At 52.4% G+C, this 18,390-nt stretch overlaps 6 protein-coding genes across 6 annotated transcripts; 1 reads left to right on the forward strand and 5 right to left on the reverse strand.

Moving 5' to 3' along the window:
* Positions 1–1,991: 1,991 nt before the first annotated feature.
* CGCA056_v012308 (uncharacterized protein) lies at positions 1,992–3,213 on the reverse strand (the record flags this gene model as incomplete). The annotated part of the gene is made up of 2 exons (XM_037327552.1): positions 1,992–2,987; positions 3,037–3,213. 2 exons carry the CDS (start codon positions 3,211–3,213, stop codon positions 1,992–1,994), a joined length of 1,173 nt encoding a protein of 390 aa, XP_037174254.1.
* Positions 3,214–4,911: 1,698 nt separating this feature from the next.
* CGCA056_v012309 (Bifunctional dethiobiotin synthetase/7 8-diamino-pelargonic acid aminotransferase) lies at positions 4,912–7,593 on the reverse strand (the record flags this gene model as incomplete). The annotated part of the gene is made up of 4 exons (XM_037327553.1): positions 4,912–5,695; positions 5,752–7,076; positions 7,147–7,243; positions 7,406–7,593. 4 exons carry the CDS (start codon positions 7,591–7,593, stop codon positions 4,912–4,914), a joined length of 2,394 nt encoding a protein of 797 aa, XP_037174253.1.
* A 533-nt stretch (positions 7,594–8,126) lies between these two features.
* Positions 8,127–9,578, forward strand: bioF-0 (8-amino-7-oxononanoate synthase; the record flags this gene model as incomplete). Its single annotated transcript, XM_037327554.1, has 2 exons — positions 8,127–8,994; positions 9,049–9,578. 2 exons carry the CDS (start codon positions 8,127–8,129, stop codon positions 9,576–9,578), a joined length of 1,398 nt encoding a protein of 465 aa, XP_037173659.1.
* Positions 9,579–9,796: 218 nt separating this feature from the next.
* pnbA-0 (Para-nitrobenzyl esterase) lies at positions 9,797–12,133 on the reverse strand (the record flags this gene model as incomplete). The annotated part of the gene is made up of 3 exons (XM_037327555.1): positions 9,797–11,431; positions 11,485–11,844; positions 11,900–12,133. The coding sequence occupies 3 exons, from the start codon at positions 12,131–12,133 to the stop codon at positions 9,797–9,799; spliced, it is 2,229 nt and encodes a 742-aa protein (XP_037173660.1).
* An 883-nt stretch (positions 12,134–13,016) lies between these two features.
* Positions 13,017–14,731, reverse strand: orsC-0 (Tyrosinase-like protein orsC; the record flags this gene model as incomplete). The annotated part of the gene is made up of 6 exons (XM_037327556.1): positions 13,017–13,172; positions 13,262–13,377; positions 13,602–14,081; positions 14,140–14,215; positions 14,289–14,451; positions 14,511–14,731. The coding sequence occupies 6 exons, from the start codon at positions 14,729–14,731 to the stop codon at positions 13,017–13,019; spliced, it is 1,212 nt and encodes a 403-aa protein (XP_037173661.1).
* A 1,169-nt stretch (positions 14,732–15,900) lies between these two features.
* Positions 15,901–17,434, reverse strand: apdF-4 (Aspyridones efflux protein apdF; the record flags this gene model as incomplete). Its single annotated transcript, XM_037327557.1, has 4 exons — positions 15,901–16,452; positions 16,517–17,099; positions 17,157–17,190; positions 17,260–17,434. The coding sequence occupies 4 exons, from the start codon at positions 17,432–17,434 to the stop codon at positions 15,901–15,903; spliced, it is 1,344 nt and encodes a 447-aa protein (XP_037173662.1).
* Between the last annotated feature and the right edge of the window lie 956 nt (positions 17,435–18,390).

Consider the following 18,390-nt stretch of genomic DNA (forward strand, 5'->3'; position numbering starts at 1 on the left):
GAGCGCATGTTCTTGTCTGAGGATCGTGTAGGCAAAATGTCCGCTGTAAGGCATCTGAGACTAGCAGGTCGAAGGGATAAGAGAGGCTCCCAGAAACTGACGAAAGTGTGAGGGTCAGGCATATTAACCGTGTGAAACAAAAAGCCACCGTTCCTAAGAACGTTTCGGAGCTCGCAAGGCCGCCAAATAAGGGAAAAGGAAGTCACGTTGACTTAAGTGAAGAATCCATCCTGAAAGCGCTTATTTCTTCACTCTTTGCGATCGAAATTTGTCAAGTTTGGCTCCCTGCCATCGGAGAACAATATCATATTATGATATCAAGCTCAACAGCCATGTCAGGTGCCTGGCATTTCACAGGTGTGCTGCGTTTCTCAACTTCATTTTCCTTCTCACTTCTTCACTTTTTGACTGCGATCTGTACACTCACCGCCATGACTAAGCTGCGCAGGCTGTTCAACTTCATCATTTGCTGCCATGTCATCCTTTGTGTTGTTGAGTGCGCGGTTCTCGTAACCTTAACACCTACAGAAAGCCGGGGTACCTCGGAATCCGAGGTAACCTTGCCTCCAGTTCATCCAATTGCGCTTCTTGAAAGGCAAGCACCGGGCCAGAAGACGTGTGGAAACAGACTGGTTTGTCCCGGTACTAGCACGTGTACGACAGCTCAGAACCACGTTGGGTGTTGCGGGTCGAGGGGTGGTTGCTCCATTTATACAGAATGTAGGAGGGGTTACATAGCAGCCTATGATGGAACAACACGAACAGCGGGATGGGCTCTGTCAGCCATCCCCACCTCAGTTTTGTCATGGTAAGGCTATTCAATGGACAAAAGAATCAAATGAATCCGTGCTAATGGTACTTGACAGCACGAGAGCCGCACCTTGGTGTGTGACGATGGTATGGAATTCTCTCACGGCATTTTCATGTTCCGAAAGGCTACCACCTCCAACTGCTTCACCAACAAAAACAACGCTACAACCAAGCACGACCTTTGAAATTACACATTTCAGTCCAACTGGCAGCAGATCTGCATCTGTAAACCCTGGAGGACCGGGTACGGGATCTGCATCTGGACATCCTGGAGCACCGGGTACTTCTTTGCCATCAGACGCTCCCACACTCACGCTGACCGTAGGGCCCCCCGGCCCAACAATCACCGATGAATCGTCAGTGATTTCGGCGACGGAAACTTCTACCGTGACATCCACAACTTCTAAACCATGACCCACGAGACCGCCACCGGGAAGCGGCGTGATGCAAGGTGAATCATCATCGGCTCAGTTCCACTGTGTTGAGCATGCAAGCTGATGGAGAAAGATCTCACAAGAGATCAGCATATTGGAGTCAGTACTGGTTGTGCAAGTGTTGCTCTTATGTTTCTCTCAAGCATTGCGTAAGTTGCATTCCCCAAGCTTGTATCTGACCGCCGATGTCCCAAAGGTGCAATGGCACAATTTCCAGGATTTTCGCTGATTCAAAGCCAGATACTGTGCTTGCTGGCCCCTTAGGAGAAAAAGAACAGGTCCGTCTACTACAAATCTTGTCGTAGGCCCTCAGGCGCCGAAACCGTACGAGGGGTTCAGGCCACCGCAAGTCTCAGAGATTAGAGGGTTGACCCCGCCGGGAGAGAGTCCGCTGATGGGTCCCTCTCTTCAAGAGACTAATTCGCTGCAGAGTTCGCAGCACGTGGCAGCGGCCCGTGTAGGTACGGTTTAGTTCGTGGTATCATATTCCTCCCGAACTCGCTATTGATCTCGTGATCAAACCTGTACTACCTGCTAGGGACTCTTGGGATGCTACGAGGCAACTAATACGCTTCACTTGTCATGTTTGTAGTTTATCTGTATTTATTTTCAAAGGAATTATCGCAAACTAGGATTCCACTTGGTCAATGGCTCCCGTGAGAATACACTGTAGTTTTCCAACTCCTGATCGGTTTGCCTGCATATCCCAAGTCAACGTATTCGTGACGTTCAGACGAGTGAGCACAATTAAATCGTGAGCAATGATCTCGCTGCCCATGCCGCGAAAGCCATTTCTGTAACAACCGGCGCAAAGATGATGATACCGACAACCTGACCAAATCCCCATTCGTTGCCGGTGTATGTACGGCCCGCTCTCTCAAGCGAAGCGGATTGTATCTCTCTCAACCGGAAAATACCCCACAGCAAAGGCAGGACCAAGACACTCGGGGTTAAGAGCAAAACTGCTCGAATAACACCGTGGCTCTTCCATGATTGACTGACCAGCCTTCGCAACTTGAGGAGCAGCCTGGTCAAACATCGTTCCTCGCCGAAAGCTCGGTCTTGAGCCGCCATTCTACGAGCGCCGACTTCAACTGCCAACCAAAGTGCAAAGAGAATTATAAAAACTGAAGAAACAAGCTCGAAAACAGCCAAGAACTTTCTTTCTGTATCGGAGAGCCTTTTGCCATAGTCGAGGCACAGAATTTCAAGTTGATTCCATTCTTCGTCAGTCGCCAGCGTTTCACCGTCGGCGCCCTTGCCTTCACCGACCCGAGACGGGCCCCAGTTGTGAATGCATTGAGACAGGAAAGGATAGAAGAATAGAACAGTGAGCAGAGAAAATAGGGTGAGACGAACGTCTGCTGATGTGACCGAGATACTCTCCGATGGCTCTGGCAACTTTTGTCTCTCAGACTCAGGGTGGTATAGACGTGTTGATAACAGAGCCATCGGATACAACAAAGGTAAAATACAGACGACGGAGACCGCCCAGATTATCTGCGCCTCAGTAGCTCCCAAGCCTGCAGTTGAGATCACAAAGTCTTTGTTTACAAGCATATAGATCGCGGCAACTTCAAGTGAAATCGCAAAATAGATGGCGGATCCGAAGAATGCCTCGAAGCCAGCAGCGCATGCCAACTGAGCGAACTCCCAATGTGGGCCTTGTCTCTGCCGAATGCTCAAAACCGCTGCAGCAAAGAACAGGCCGAGAGCAGCCTCCACCGTATATCCGATAGACACCTTCATCCATAAGCCACTTCCGAGCAATTGGGAACGAAAAGAGTCATACTCCAATACCAGATATATCTGGATTACTTTCTCCCCAGATTGCACCACATATTTCTGTGCTGCAGTTTGCAAGGAGGTCTTGTTTGAATTGCGTTACATTGCGAACTTGGCGGAGATAATCATCAAATCCTTTCAGGGATTCTAAGCTTTTGCAATTTGGTTGAGAACAAGTAGTCATAGTTGCTCGCTCTTTGGAGGGAATAGAAATAAGCACGACCAAAGGATGATCATTGACTTCGACAGAAAACGCTGGAAAGGGGATTGTCGAACTGTTATAATTGGTGCCCCAACCAATGGAGGGATCCAAGCAGCCAGTCGTGACCTAGATGGCCGAGATCTGCCAGCTGGGCGTGTTATCGGGCGCCATGCAGTAAGCTAGCGAACATGAGGGTGCGACCATGATAGCAGGGGTTCTGAGCCTTGGAGCTGACGGCAGATGAAAAGTGTGATAGTAGACGATCAAGCCAATCAAGACCCTAGAACCTCACCGTAAGCAGAGCGGATGTGGCGGCGATTCTTTCTCCAAAGACCTATTTGTCCATTTCCATCCGACAAGCCAGCTGGAACTTTGTGCGACTCAAGCTATTTTAAGACAAGGCTGTGGTCAAATAAGTGTGAATGGGCCTACGAATTTTGTTCATATCTCCGAGTCACCCCCGTAACTATCTTGCTCTTGAGTCTGACAGACTTGGTATCTAGTCTTATCAAAACCCAATACAATGCTATCTTTGATTCAGGCCACCTACTCAGGCTTTTTTCTCATAAATATTGCGAGATGTTTGGCGCAAGTATCTCGAATTGCACATGACCAGGCTACGCCTCAAATCTCGGGAACAACACGCCCTCCAAAGGCAAGAATGAGGTTTCCTAAAAGACAGAACGCATTTCAAGACATTTGCCCCAAGGTTAATAGTGAGTCAGAGCTATTTCTGGCTAGTCGGTTCGATTTGCTGAGTGTGCCCCCGCAGACATTTCCCTGGAGTGCCCCGGCGATGATGTTTGTGTCAGTACAACTTCGGACAGTGACTTTTATCTTCGTTGCTGCCCGAGTGGGAGCGACTGTGTTCCCTACACAACTTGTGTCGACCCAAGTCTTCCACAGCAGACTTCCACACCAAATTCTCTCGTAATGACTTGGTGAGAGACACTATCCAATCAGAGAGCCGTTTGTATTTTGACGCCCAATTCTTTTAGTTCCGACGATGGATCGTTTTGTGTTGATTATGTATGGGGCTCTGGAGCCGCAACATCGTTCTCTTGTGGTACAGCGCCTACGACCATCGTTATAGACATAACTTCCAGCAGTACAAGATCTTTCTCTACCAGATCCCCCACACATACGGCCTCATCTACAACGAGACCACCAGCCCAGCCCAGTAGCCCAACTGGAAGTGGCGATAGCCCTGCAGCACAAGGTAGGTGGCTCATCCAAACACCGACTCCAAACACCGACTCTGAGATATCTGCTGACACTTGAGATCAGATTTGAGTAAAGAACAGAGAGTTGGAGTTGGGGTAGGCTGTGGCAGTGCAGTATTGATTATAGTCGCTGTCATCATGTAAGTTGACACACTCATCACATTCGAATTGTCTGAAGAGAGCACGAGTATTGAACGCCCCACAACCAGATACTGCGCTCGCGGCCCAAACTGTAAAAGACGAAGCGGAAAGAATTCACATATATCAACGAATACTGCTGTGTCAGGTACTGAAAAGAATGCCGACTTCACGCCACCTGACAATCGCCTGCCAGAGAACCACTGACATCACACGAGGCCACATCACAATCGAATCTGGGATGGGATGATCATTGTTATTCACATTGTATTAATGTCTCTGAAACTGGTTTCACTAAGACACCGCGGTCTCACTTCAACTACATTAGAGCCTGCCTCAAAAGCTTTTGGAGCCTTTCTACATCTTCCTCTTTTGTCGTTTGACTGGCCATGACGTAGAGAACATTACCCAGCACTCGGCTGTGAACGTTCCATCGCTCACCCTCAGAGCTGATGGCGCCCTTCAGAAGGGCGCCTTGAAGGTCCACGGCTACATTGCTGGAGTAACCAGCTCCCTCGCTGTCTTCCAGATGAATAGCAAGAACAGATCCCAAAGCCCACACACCCGCAACACGACCAGTCTGCTTGGAGACCCAGTCAACAAACGGCTGAGACCATACAGACCAAACAGCAGCTGTTGCTTCATCCTTGGAGCTGGTTACGGCAGTCGACTCGGACGCCCATTCGCTCTTCTTTGCCCAGTCCCACTCTCCCTGCTTGTTCATCCTTTGCAACTCATGGAGAGACTCAATAGCGACCTGGCATCCAACTGCATGAGCAGTGTAGCTGTGGCCATGCAAGAGAGCGTCACTCTTCTCATCGCTCTCGAAGGCCCGGAAGATGCTGTCAGATGCCGAGGTAGTGCACAGCGGCACCAAGCCGCCGGTGAGCAGCTTCGCGTTGCAGATGACATCCGGGTCAACGCCGAGGAAAGATGCAGCGGAGAAGCGACCGAGACGGGTGAGACCAGTGAAGACTTCATCAAAGACTACCGGAAGGCCAGTCCAGGAGATTCCATCTTCGTTGGTGGCAGCGGTTGATGTGCCAAAGAGCTCAGGATGTTGTCGGGTAACCTTGACTAGGGTGCGCTGGAAGAGAGGATCACTTGAGAAGATGACGGGTTAGCAAGAGGTTCGACACGGATGTGTGGGGATACTTACGCCATGATCATGCCTCCGGCTCCAAGAATGACTGGTTCCATAACAAGAGCGCCAAACTTACGTCCCTGATCACGAAGACGGGTGAGAACCTTGACGATGTACTTCTCGTAAGCCTTCTGCTGCTGAGCCTGCTCCCTGCCAGTCACGTTGAAGACCTCGGACAAAGTGCTGAACGTCTGCCCGGTGCCCAAATCGGCTTGCAAGGCTTCGGGTAGTTGGACCTGCCACTCGCCATCCTTGCACAAGACGTAGGGGTAGTCAAACCAAAAGCCCTTGCCCTCATACCATTCGACCTTCTCATTGAAGACAGAGGGTTCTGTAGAGTCCATCGCGCCCATGGTATCGCCGTGGTAGCTGCCCTTCAAGCCGAGAATCTCAAGCTTGTCGTTTGCTCCCCAGCCATATCGGACCCTAGCTGCACGCAGGCCCATCTTGACGGCGACTTCCATACCAGTGCTGCCATTGTCAGAATAGAAGACGCGAGAGAGGCGTGGGTTCTCCAAGCCCTTGAGGAGAGTCTCCGCAAGAGCCAAGGCAGGTTCGTGAACTGCGGAGGCAAACATGACGTGTCCATAGCGACCAGCGGCGTAGGATGCGGCGAGAGTCAACTTGGGGTTCGCGTGACCAAGACCTTGTGTCCACCATGATGAAGATCCGTCGAACGAGGGCTGCAAGAGGGCCTTGTCTGTCGATGAGCCCTTGCTCTCGGGAACCAGAGTTTGGAAGCAATCGCCATGGGCAGAGTCAATAGCAGTGATCTTTTCAGGCGTAAGGGTCTTGTGCTGTGTGAAGGGGTACCAGATGATGTTGTGTGCGTCGCGAGACATGGTCTGGAGGCGAGAAATTCGAGCGAGATGGCGGTCGTGTAGGTGGTCCAAGGTGTGCTTGATGACTTTAGAGGAACTCATCTCATCGTAGTATTGAGACAACGCTTTGGCATCAGCTCGCACATCCTCAACGCGAGCAGGTGGCTGCTCGAGAGAGTTGACGGGAATGCCATGTCCCTTGGCGAAGTAGTCGTTCAGGTAGGAATAGTTCTGGTACTGCTCATCGCGGAAGAGTAAGATGGATTCGACATCGTAGCCACGAAGCTTGAGGGACTCGAAGGCGGAGATGGTCTGGGAGATACCGCCGAGCTTGGAGTCGCCGATGAAAATGACCGGGACCCGGAGCGGGGCGTACAGGTCGGCTTGCGGGGTTCCGGACGGGCCCGGCGAGTGTACGCCGCCGGCCGTCTCAACGAAAAGCCAGCCGAGGCCACCGGCCGCTCGGCGCGATGCGTAGCTGTAAATACCTTTCAGGACTTCATTATCGGTCGGGGTGGGCTAAGGTGAATGTTTCAGTGGCAGCTCCAAAACCGGACGTTGCATTTTCTAAAAGTAGCAGCAAACTCACCTGTTCCGAAACCTCGGCGGCCAGATGCGGGCTTGCTGGAATCTCAAACTGAAACAGCGTCTTGTTCGCGACTCCGGGGGCGAACTTGTCGATGTGACTAAGAGCATGTTAATCAATGAATCACGAATACCGATTGAGAACCGAGGATATTGCCCTTCTATTTCCGAGGTTAGTTGAGAGATGGTCAGTGTGTAAATGGTGAGAAGCCGCGATAAAAATGGAGTTCGTTCGTTGAGGAAATGAGGGTCCGGACATACACCCATCGTCGGCTTCAGAAGCCGGGCCCGTAGAGACGGGTTTGAGAAACGCCGTCTGCTCATGTGGCCAGTGCTTGCGAGCTGCATTGCACAGAACCGAGGAGAAGACAGTCTTTCCGACATCGGTATTGGCGCCGTAAATCTGGTATGCTCTCAAGGAGCGCCAGAGTAGGGCGCCGACAGGTGCCATTGAGGGCTTGAACCAGTATCAAACGCCCATCAAAGACAACAGGATTGCAATTGAAATCAGATACAAGCGATGAAGCCAATGAAAGATGTCCGAATTCCGTTTGCTGTCAGCGCAGCAAGCAAGGCGCCTGAAATGAAAAAGAGTTGTCTCCAACCGGAAGCTCCGAGGCCTGGGGAAAAGGAGGAGACGGGGCGGGGTACAGACCGTAGGCTGCGGCATTTGTTGCGCCGAGAACTGGGGCAACGCAGCGGCTATCATAGGGAAAAAGGAAAACTTGTTGAGTTTAGTGACTTATGTGTCACTTACTCACGAGTCACCAACGAGTTTCCCAACGGTGCTGCCCGGTAGGTGTGCCTGGTGGGGTTGAACTTGAACCTGCATGGATCTTGCATTCGCGTTTATGAGAGATCGCCGGGTGCAAGGGGAAATTCCCTCGTCTCTCGACTTTCCATGCCGAGGTTGGGTGTGTGTGGTCCCTCATTTGACACATTGACACATCCCGCAACGATCCCAACAACCATATCATCCCAATTATGCCGGCAAGCGACCGTTTGGACAGTGTGTTTGCGGCGCTCCTGGCTCGCCGGGAGGCCAAGAGCCAGCTCCGGCGCCTGACCCTCGTCCCGGCCGGCAGCGCCGACTTCTCGTCCAACGCGTACCTTTCCCTCTCGACCCACCCGGAGGTCCAGCGCGGGTATCTCACCCGGATCCAGGCCCACCTCAATCCGATTGATGGTGCTGAGGACGGAAACACCCCGGCTCTCCTCGGCTCTGGTGGATCACGCCTCTTGGATGGCAATGTATCGCTTGCAGAGTCTCTCGAAAGAGACATTGCGGCTTTTCATGGTGGACAGGCTGGGCTACTCTTCAACTCGGGGTTTGATGCAAATGTTGGGCTTTTTAGTTGCGTCCCTCAGCACGGCGACATCATCGTCTACGATGAGTTGATTCACGCCAGCGTGCACGATGGGATGAAGATGAGTCGGGCTGGAAGGAAGATCGCCTTCGCCCACAATACGGTTCATCCGATCGAGAACACAAATGGAGACCGGTTGTGGGACGAGACAGCAAGAGGCCAAAGCCCGAGTCGAAGCTTGAGCGAGGTTCTGTCTGAATTGACTCGCGGTGAAGAAGGCAAGGCTGTAAGAGAGGGCACAAAGAACGTCTTCATCGCCGTGGAGGGTATCTACAGCATGGATGGAGACGTGGCGCCTTTGAAAGAAATAGTAGAGTGTGTTGAAAGACAGCTTCCGCACGGGAACGGCCTGATCATCGTCGACGAGGCCCACTCAACGGGCATATTGGGTGATAGGGGCCGCGGACTTGTCTGTGACTTAGGCTTGGAGGATCGGGTTTGGGGACGAGTTCACACATTCGGCAAGGCGATGAGTTGCGCCGGAGGTAAGTTACATCCGTTTCACTCTCTTCTTTAGATCCATTGACTGACTGTTTCAGCCATCGTTCTCTGCTCTCAGATTACAAGATCATATTTGATCAACTACGCCCGCAGTCTCATCTACACCACGGCCATGCCATTCACAGCACTCGCCAGCATACAAACGGCTTACAACTTTATCATGGACGGCCGCTCTGAGCCCCTACTCCGCCATTTGTGGTCACTCATTGACCGCACACATCAGCTTCTCCAAGAGCTTTGCAGCCAGTATCAACCAGAAGCAGGTCTTCTATATCTTTCTTCAGAGAAGCCAAAATCACCAATCATACCGCTATTCACGTCCAACCCCAGAGGTCTGGCACTGCACTGCCAGCAGCGGGGCTTCATGGTCCGGCCCATCGTCGCACCCACAGTTCCAGCAGGAAGCGAGAGAGTGAGGATCTGCATCCATGGAGGAAATACCATTCAGCAGGTCGAGGGATTGGTATCGGCTATAGAACGTTGGCTCGTTACCCAGATCAAACAGACTGAGAACAAAACCAAGAGTGCCATCGAGACTACGGCAATGGAGTTGAAGCCAAGATTATGAGAGTCGGATGAGCACATGGGGTATAGAGAGGCTTGAAAATATACACAAAGCTTTGATGTACGGTGGAAAACAGTCGGCAAATAAAAAGGTAGCATGAGGCACTGAAGGTCGGTGAAAGATATTGAATACAAGTTGATCATCAATGCGGGCAAGCCCGTGGTCTCATCCATGCTCCGCAGGTCTCATATACTACAAATAACGGCCGAAAGTATCTATCTTCAAGCCAAAAGGAATTGGCCCAGGCACACAAGGGCAATGGATGACCACATCCAAGAGAGCCCATGGAAGTTCTCCGTAGCAGAGCTCTTTCCAGGAGGGACGACTGTTGGGGGCGCGGTCGAGTTTCCTCTCCTGCCGCCACCACCAGCAGTGCCGTTTCCTTTTCCTTTTCCTCCACGGGGCTCGGTGCTGTTTCCTCTGCCTTTGCCGCCCTTTCCTCCTTTACCCTTTCCACCACCGGGCTCGGTGCTGTTGCCCCTGGCCGCACCGCCTTCGCCCTTCCCTTGTCCTCCTTTACCACCCTTCCCTCCTCCACTAGGCTCGGTACCATTACCCTTCGCAGCGCCTCCTTCACCCTTTCCTTTGCCCTTGCCTTCCTTACCACCTTTTCCTCCGCTGGGTTCGGTTCCATTGCCCATGGCTGCGCCTCCTTCACCTTTGCCCTTACCCTCGCCCTTCTTGCCGCCCTTAGCTGTACCGTTGTTCTTCTTGTGCTCTTCATTATCGGCTTCAGCCATCATACGAGCAACGTCGGTTATGAAAGCGGCCTTCGGGGGTGCGGGAGGTGCGGCTGGAGGTGCGGCTTGTGAGTTGACCTTCTTCAGCTCCACAGTCGCCTTCTGGGCATCCGTCGCCGGGGTCTCGATGAAGGGGATCATAGGTGCGAGCATGGCGCAGTTGTCTTGTTGGGCAGTAGGCATGCCCTCCATAGTGCCAGTGTTGTTCTGGAACAGAAGTCTTTGCCTCCCGTCGGCCGTCCACGCCTGCCACTCAGGCATGCCTGCCTGGATTTTGGCGGCGTTGGGGTCGAGCGTTTTGACGAAACTGGCCCAGTAAGCCTGAGTCAATGGCACGATAGGCGCGTTGGTGGTCGAGTAGCTCTTCGGAGGGGCACCGTCGGTGTTGTTAGGACCGAAGACGCCGTTCAACTCGACGGTGTGGTATGCACCGAATCCCAGAGCCTCCTGTTCATCATCAATCGGGCCATAGCGGTAGTTGAATGTCTTCACACCGTCGCGGGCTTGAGCATCTTGGAAGATCTTGGTAATGCAGTGAGCTCTGAAGTCACCGTGTGCCGTGGCAAGTTGACGCCACAGCTTTCCAGACTTGGGGAAGACGGGCTGTTGCACATCGAGGTACGTCTGCTTAAGCACTGTCAGAGATGCATTGCTCAGTGACTGAGTCGCCTGGTTGTTGATCGTCTTGAGAGCATCCTCGATAGTGTCCGTGCTCTGCGGGACGTTCTTGGTTCCCTCATCGGTACACGTTCCGGCGATGGTCGGGACTTTGAGGTACTTGCCCTCGGCAAAGCGCTGCAAAGTTGGTGCTTTGACGAGATCGCCGTCGAGGTTAGGGTTGAACTGGCAGTTCTCCGTCTGCAACGCCTTTGCATCAAGGCCACGGAGACAGGCAAGAGAGTCGGGTTGCTTGTCGCAGCCGGTAGCATTAGTCAGGCAGTTGTACTGCTCTTGGCCCTGCTCAAGGGTGCGAACAGTGGCCACACTGACGGATTCCATGATGGCGCCCTTGATCAAGCCGGGGTCGTTGTCACCGAACGCAGCGAGAAGCAAGGCGACAGAGGTTGCGCCGGCCGAGTCTCCAACAGCTACCATCTGGTCGGGGTTTCCTCCGAACTGGTTTCATGTTAGCTTTTAATGCGACCCCAGTCAGCTGTAGAGAAACCTACCGCAGCAGCATGCTGTTTGAGCCATTTCAAACCCTGGATCTGGTCCTTCAACCCGTTGTTCATGCTCGCGCCAGCCTGAACCTCCTTGCTCTGCAAGAAACCATAGGGCCCAACACGGTAGTTGACCTGGACCACCAGCATGTTTCCAAACCTGGCCAGGTCACTGCCGTTGAAGTTGGCGTTCGAGAGCGACTGGAAACCTCCACCTTGGATGAAGTACATGACCGGCAGCTTCGAATCGGGAGTCGCATTGGATGGCGCGAAGATGTTGACGTACAAGCAGTCCTCATCGGTGGTGAACCGCTTGTTGGGCTTCATGGTGAAGTCTGACGCGCTTCGAGCGAGACATATCGGGCGAAACTAGACAAGGACTGTGTGAGTGGGCAGATGCCGAGAGGGAACTAGCGAATGTTACCTGAGAAGCATCTTGAACGTCGGTTGTAGCGGGAGGGTCGACGGGCGCGGCGAATCGCAGTTGACCAGTCGGCGGTGCCGCAAAACGAACGCCCAACCATCGAGTCGCGCCACTTGGCTCAGCGACGCCCTGAAGTTTAGTATAGCCAAGGTCGACGAGCGGATCAACCGCCTGGACCTGACCGATGATTCCGGCCGAGAGAATAGAAAGGAAGGCTTGGGTTAAGGAAAACATTATTGCGGAAGTGACCGACTAAAAAGTGATAATAAGAAAAGACCCGGAAATCATGCCAACATAACGAGAGGCTCGCTCGACATCGTCTGAAAGTTGAAGTTGCAGCGCCATGCCATCTGTTATACTGACATACCTCGAACACGGACTCACAACGGCGTAAAAAGACCGGATTATTCTTGACTCGATCTCTTACTCACCGCGCCCCGAACGGCGCGCTCACCGGAGAGTCTGGGCTTCATTTTTGGGGGCTGCGGGGGTTTCAGACGGGTTTGATGCCATCTGTCGTGAGGTTCTGTTCCAGGCCACAAACCTAATTAGGAACCAAGGCCAGGACCCCTGGCATATGATTCTCGTTAAGCCGGGTTGGTGATTTACTGCCGCATTTTCCCTCTGAAAACATGGATTCCCGCCGAATAGAGTTTCGTCCTAACTCTTCCCCCCAGGTCCCCAGCGACTGCGCTCGTCACGAGTTGTCTCTTTTGTGCTGCGGCCCTCTTATTAGACGAACCACCCCTGGCCAAGAGTTTCAAATTGACAAGTAGAGCCTGGCTAAGCTCATCATGCAGCCACCTTCGGATGGCATCAGATCATGCCATGCGGGCAGATCGGAGTCAAAGGTGACACATGCATGTGCGCCTCACCTTCTAGGGCGCGACTTGCCTGCACGCCGCCCGTCGGATCTATCCATCGGGCAGATCTGAATCTACTATTGCACCACTAACGAATGAGCCAGAGTTATCGCCAACTTGAGAGGGTATCTTGATTAAATGCGAAGGACTAGCCTTGGTCAGCTTTAGTGTCTATGTACAGCCTCTGTCTTAGTAAATACGGGTTGAAACGAAAATTGGGAATCATCGATTAAGCCATTGGTCTAGAATGAAAATCATTCGTAGACGTAGCAGAAGGGGGATCCTCCGACGGTGCTCATCAGATCCTTCATGACGAGCGGCCCACCAAGGGGTGAAATATCGACAGTGTCCTCCACCGTGACGTTTCGGCTTGGCGGGTTGTTCTGCAACGTTTCGGTGCCAAAAACCTCCTTCAAACGAAAACATGGTCAGTCTAAATTTGTCCACAGACGCATCCCGCGGAAGTCTGGGCGAAACAAAGAAGCATCCAAAAACATACCTGTCGGTTTGCAAAATCAAGCATCTGCCAGATCCAGTAGACGCGGTCAACCTGAGCGTGGTGCAGGAAGAAGACCGGCTCGCCAGGTGAGATGAAGGGGTCCGAGCCAGGATCACCTGAAAGTCACAAGTGTCAGTGTAAGTCCCACAGATCGTGTCAAGAGGCTGAAATTGGCAACAAGTGCGTAAATACGAGGGATCATAGGCCGAGCCGCCGTGGTGATCAAGGCAGATGGACCCCCGACTGCCCCCGCCCACCGGCTCCGATCACCCACAAGACCCGGCGCAAATTGCGATTCCAATACTTTCATCTTCTAAAAGACCAGAGGCTGAGAACTTACCACCGATGGTGTAATGGCCACCTCCGTGAGCGCCGAGCTCGACTCCAGAAACGTAGCGATCGTCACCCTGGAAAACGGCCTGGAACCACTCGACGTTGTCGTTTTCCAAGATAAGACTAGTCACGTTGCGGAAAGAGGTGTACCGCTGGGCAATGTGCTTGTTGAGGTCGCGCTTGAGGCAGCGGGGGTTGTCGTCCGTGGGTTTCGCGGCTGCGGTTCTGTTCGTCGAAGAGCCGTACACCGGCATCGAGACGGGACCTACGTGGACCGTCATGTTCGCGAACGGGCCGGACTCGACACAGCCGCCACCGGAGCCGGGCTCGAGCTTGATGGTGGTGTTGGAGACGGGTTGCACAAGCTGCAGCCCCTCGTGGGGGATGAAAGCACCGTTGCCTCCCATGGAGGTCTCAGAGCCGTCGAATACGGGGGACTTGGCCGGGTCTTCGACGTCGAGACTCCAATCCCAGTACGGGAAGGTTCCTGCCGTGGTTGGTGAGACCTCTTGATATTTGAGACGAAAGTTGGCCGCGTCACTTACCTTGGTAGCCACAAACAGAGCGGAGCTTCTGCTCGTAGATCCAAGTGAAATAACGATGCCAAGTCAGAAAGTTTGCCTAACGTTTCACGTACTTAGTTCCGAGACTGAACATCTTGGGCCCTTGGCTAGGCATCTAATGGGGTACATACCGTGGCGTGTATCCTACCAGTCTGGTTCATATGAATCAAAACGAAGTCGTCGAAGAGGGACTTGGCCGCGGGCATCTGAACAGCATCGAGCAAGGTTGGAGAAGATTGAAGGCACTGGACTGCGGCAACGAAAGACTTGCGCTCTTCCGCAGGAAGAGTTCTCCTGTGACTCAAGTGTTAGACGTGAAGGGGCAAAGACGAATAATGCTGGATGTGCCTTACCATTCTTTCCTAACCTGAACCTTATCGGGTGTGCAGGTTGTGTTGAGACCCGAAGCTGTATTCAAGGCCTTTGCCGCCCGAAGCGCATCGGCGCTAAGTTGGGTCATGGCCTCGCCCTTGTCGATGGCATCTTGCGTAAAGTTGTAAGAGCTCGTGGCAGCAGCCGTGGCAGTGGCTTGAGCCGCCACAAGAAGCCACAGGCATTGGCGGAGGACTGCCATGATGTCAGGGTCGCTTTTTCGGATGAACTGACAAAAGCCAAGACTGACTTCCTCTGATCAATAATCCTCGGGAGTGCAGCCGGCCACAAGAGCTTTATGTCGAATTGACTTGCCGGGAAGACAACTCACAGCCGGCAGGCTGCCGCTGATCTCGTCGGGTCTCCCAGCGGAACCATTTCAAGGATAGTTGTGCTCGCTTAGGGCCTCTTTACCCAGCCCTGCGATACTATCGTCACTTTTACATTGGTCAGTGTGCTGTCACGATCCATTTTAGCCAAGTTTCCCGTTCCATGTAGATGGGTTGGGGACTTGGTTCAAATGTTGTTTACTGGGTCCCTAAGGCGCAGAAGTTGGTCCGAACGACGTTGCAACTTGCATGAGACCTAGTCTAGTTGTGGCAACTCGGAAGCCAAGACGTAGCTGTGCCAATCATGAAGGGCTGGATGGGGGAGCCTTAATCTGTTTTGGCTATCCATATCAAAGTTAAATTTGGTATCGCCACATGGGCCCCATACGCGGGTTTTTAAAAGCGACCACATTCTCCGTCTTGGGCCATCACTGTAAGCAATGACAAAATCAAGCTAGGGCATTTCTCTCCACAATTGCCATGCTAAGTAGGTAGTAAGCATACAGCACGTGGACCATAATCCATATTTGATTCTTGACGCCATTGATTCACGTTGTCCGAGTTTGTTCCTGACTAGGAGGCTGCCGCTGCAGGTTTGGTGGTGGACCCGTAGCGAGTCAGAATTGTCTGCCCGCTTCCGAGGTCCACCAGGGGGTTGAGCTTCGGCAGTTGCAAGTCGTACGTTGCCAATCGATAACCTAAGAACTGTTTTTGAAAGACCTCGAAGAGAAGAGACTCTGCCTATCTTGTTCATCGCCCTTGAAAGGAACTCTTTGAAGGTATGAAGATGTGTCGTGTGAGCTGAATTGAACACTAGCATGAAATGACGCAGAGCTGAAGGTGCTAGTGCGCAAACGCCGATCGATAGTGACGATATATTATATCATATTGCGCTCCCGCTTCAATGCGACAAGACGCGGATTTCGAATACATGCGAGTCATTGGTCTCCAACATAGTATATACACGATTTATAGTTACAAAATCACCGAGCCCCCCTGGCTATGTATTTTTCCGCAACGTTTCCGCAACACTGACACTTCGCTAAATCTTCGCGAACCACCCTTCGCCTTTCTTCTTGGTCTTAACTACTCGTGCCAGCGCTAAGAAGAAGGTTCCGATCATGAGACAGCTGCCTGCAAAGGCCTGAGCGCCGTAGTATCTCCCGCCGCATGCGGTGATGATGGCGCCCGCGATAGGAGGTCCGCTCAGCACGGCGAAGCTGACAATTGTAAATATCATTCCGATGCGCGTCCCCTGCTTGCTTGGGTCGGTTGTAAGAGCACTGACGCCGGCCGGGAAGAGAGCCTGGACGGCGTTGCCCACGAAACCGAATACGACGGTCCAAATGTAAAGGCCGGTTGGCGTCTTGACGGCAATCCAGCAATATGTCAATACGCCAGAGAGAAAGGCCATGGGTGTAAACACGGTGATAGTTCCCACCTTATCGGCGAACCAATTTGGAACTAGACGTCCGATGAAACCAATCCCGTTCAGAATCAGAAGTAGGTTGAGCGAGTTCGGGTATGAGAAGCCGAGTTCGTCTCGACTATACGAGGCGGCGTAGTAAAAGGCGAAGTATACCCCCATGAACGACTATTAATAATGTCCAGTCAGTAGAGTTAAAACTCAAAATAACGTTTCTTTGGGTCCGACTTACGAAAAAGCCACCGGCAGCGTAGAAGGAATATTCCAACTCTTGGAAGGCCCTGAGGTCTACCAACTGGGCCTTTTTGCGTGGCGGCAGCCGGGGCTTCAAAAAGACGAACCCAATCGTCAGGGTTGCCAGCTGAATGAAGCCAAGCGTGCGCATCGCCCAGGGAAATCCGGCCGAAGGAAGCAATTGTCTAACGGTGCTTGGAAAGACAAGTCCTCCCGAGGCGCTGCCTACAGCCGCGATACCAATAGCCACAGCTCTTCTCTTGTCAAAGTATGTAGACAGTACTGCCAGCGTTGGGCAGAATGACAGACCGTTCCCTATGCCAACGCAAACGCCGTGAGAAAGAAGGATTTGCCAGTACTGGGTGCACCATGAGGTTGCGAAGGTGCCGAGAAGAATTAAGAATGATCCGCAGAGAAACAGAGGGCGAAAGTAGCCTGCGTCCGTGAATCGGCCTGAAAAGGCGCCAATGAAGAATAGCAGGAAGACTTGAATAGAGCCAATCCAAGAGACGTCGGCAGGCGGCCGCTTCAGCAATTCAACATAGTATGTCTGGAAGACTCCGAAAGAGTTGATAAAACCCCTGCAAGTATGACAACATCAGTTTTTGTGGAAACCAGAAGCAGCGGCGGACCCTTACCATGTGTCCATGAATATAAAGTGAGCGGCAAGAGCTACATTTGAAAAGCAAGTCAGAGACGAGACCTTCATCATTCAATTCAACAGTTTTCATTGGCTCTTACCAGCCATCCACGCAGAGTAGCCTCCATCGGGTGGAGGGCCAGGGTCTGTTGTCGGAACCGACGCGATTCGACTCAGTACGCGCCCGACGCGACTCTCTGTTGCGGCCGCCTCAACACCCACGAGGCCATCATTCCGCGACGAGTCTGATCTCGTTTCCTTGTCCGTACTGTCCATCTTGCCGGACTGGGCTTCCTGCGCTGTCATCGACGGAGTGTGGTTGGTGGCGTCATAGGATGGGCTCCGACCGGTGACTTTTGAGGCGCTTGTACGGAAGTCTGAAGCAGTTTATTCGGTTTGCTGGAGTGTTGCAATGGAGCTGCCGATTGCCCTTGGCGATGTCGTCGGTTTTGTTGGCTTTGTTGTATTTTTTCCTCGCTGCTTACCGAGGTTGCAGGAAAACAAGGGTTCAAGAGAAATAGTCATACTCTAGTTATGATGCACCCCGCGGAGTTACTAATCTCAGAAGATCCCCCGGCTTTTGAATCTCTTACGCGAACTTTGCAGTTTCGGGCCGGTACCGCACGGTGGACCAACCAGATGCCGACGCGCTTCCGGCCTATTTGGTAGTTTGGCGGGAATAGCCCGGATTCTACCCACTTGCTCGGGCCAACGCTTCTACCTCAAAGAATTGAGCGTGCCAATTGATTGAATGTATTTATTTCATGCGTCCTTCATTTGGTCAACTCGCTTCACGGTCTACATGTGTCATTCCCAATGAACTGGTGAGCGCAATGTCGGCCGTCTTGCGGTTATCAAAATGTCATCTAAATTCGGGGATTGAGCAGTGACTTTGTTGCTACATGTATCCGATCAGTATGACAGTGCTGACGAGATGACACCGCAAGTTGATGATGGTTTAAAGATCGTAGTCTTCGCCTAACGCGACGCTATGAATGAGTGAATGGCAAGTGCGTCACATGCCTCCGAAGCGGCGGTTCGGGCTTTGAAAAGTGACTCAAATATATTTGCTAAGCGGCACGGGGTACCGGAAGTATGGCGCCCTTTTCATACTGCTTGTTTGGCCCCAGAAAACATGTCAAACATAGGGCGCGGAATGCAGAGTTCACTTCCATTTTTGGAGGAAAAAGGCAATTAGTACTGAATGCTTTCATGCTGCAATTGAAGACCAA

Source organism: Colletotrichum aenigma (genome assembly GCF_013390185.1).
Source record: "Colletotrichum aenigma strain Cg56 chromosome Unknown KSG_Cg56_contig08, whole genome shotgun sequence".
Classification (NCBI taxonomy): Eukaryota; Fungi; Ascomycota; class Sordariomycetes; order Glomerellales; family Glomerellaceae; genus Colletotrichum; species Colletotrichum aenigma.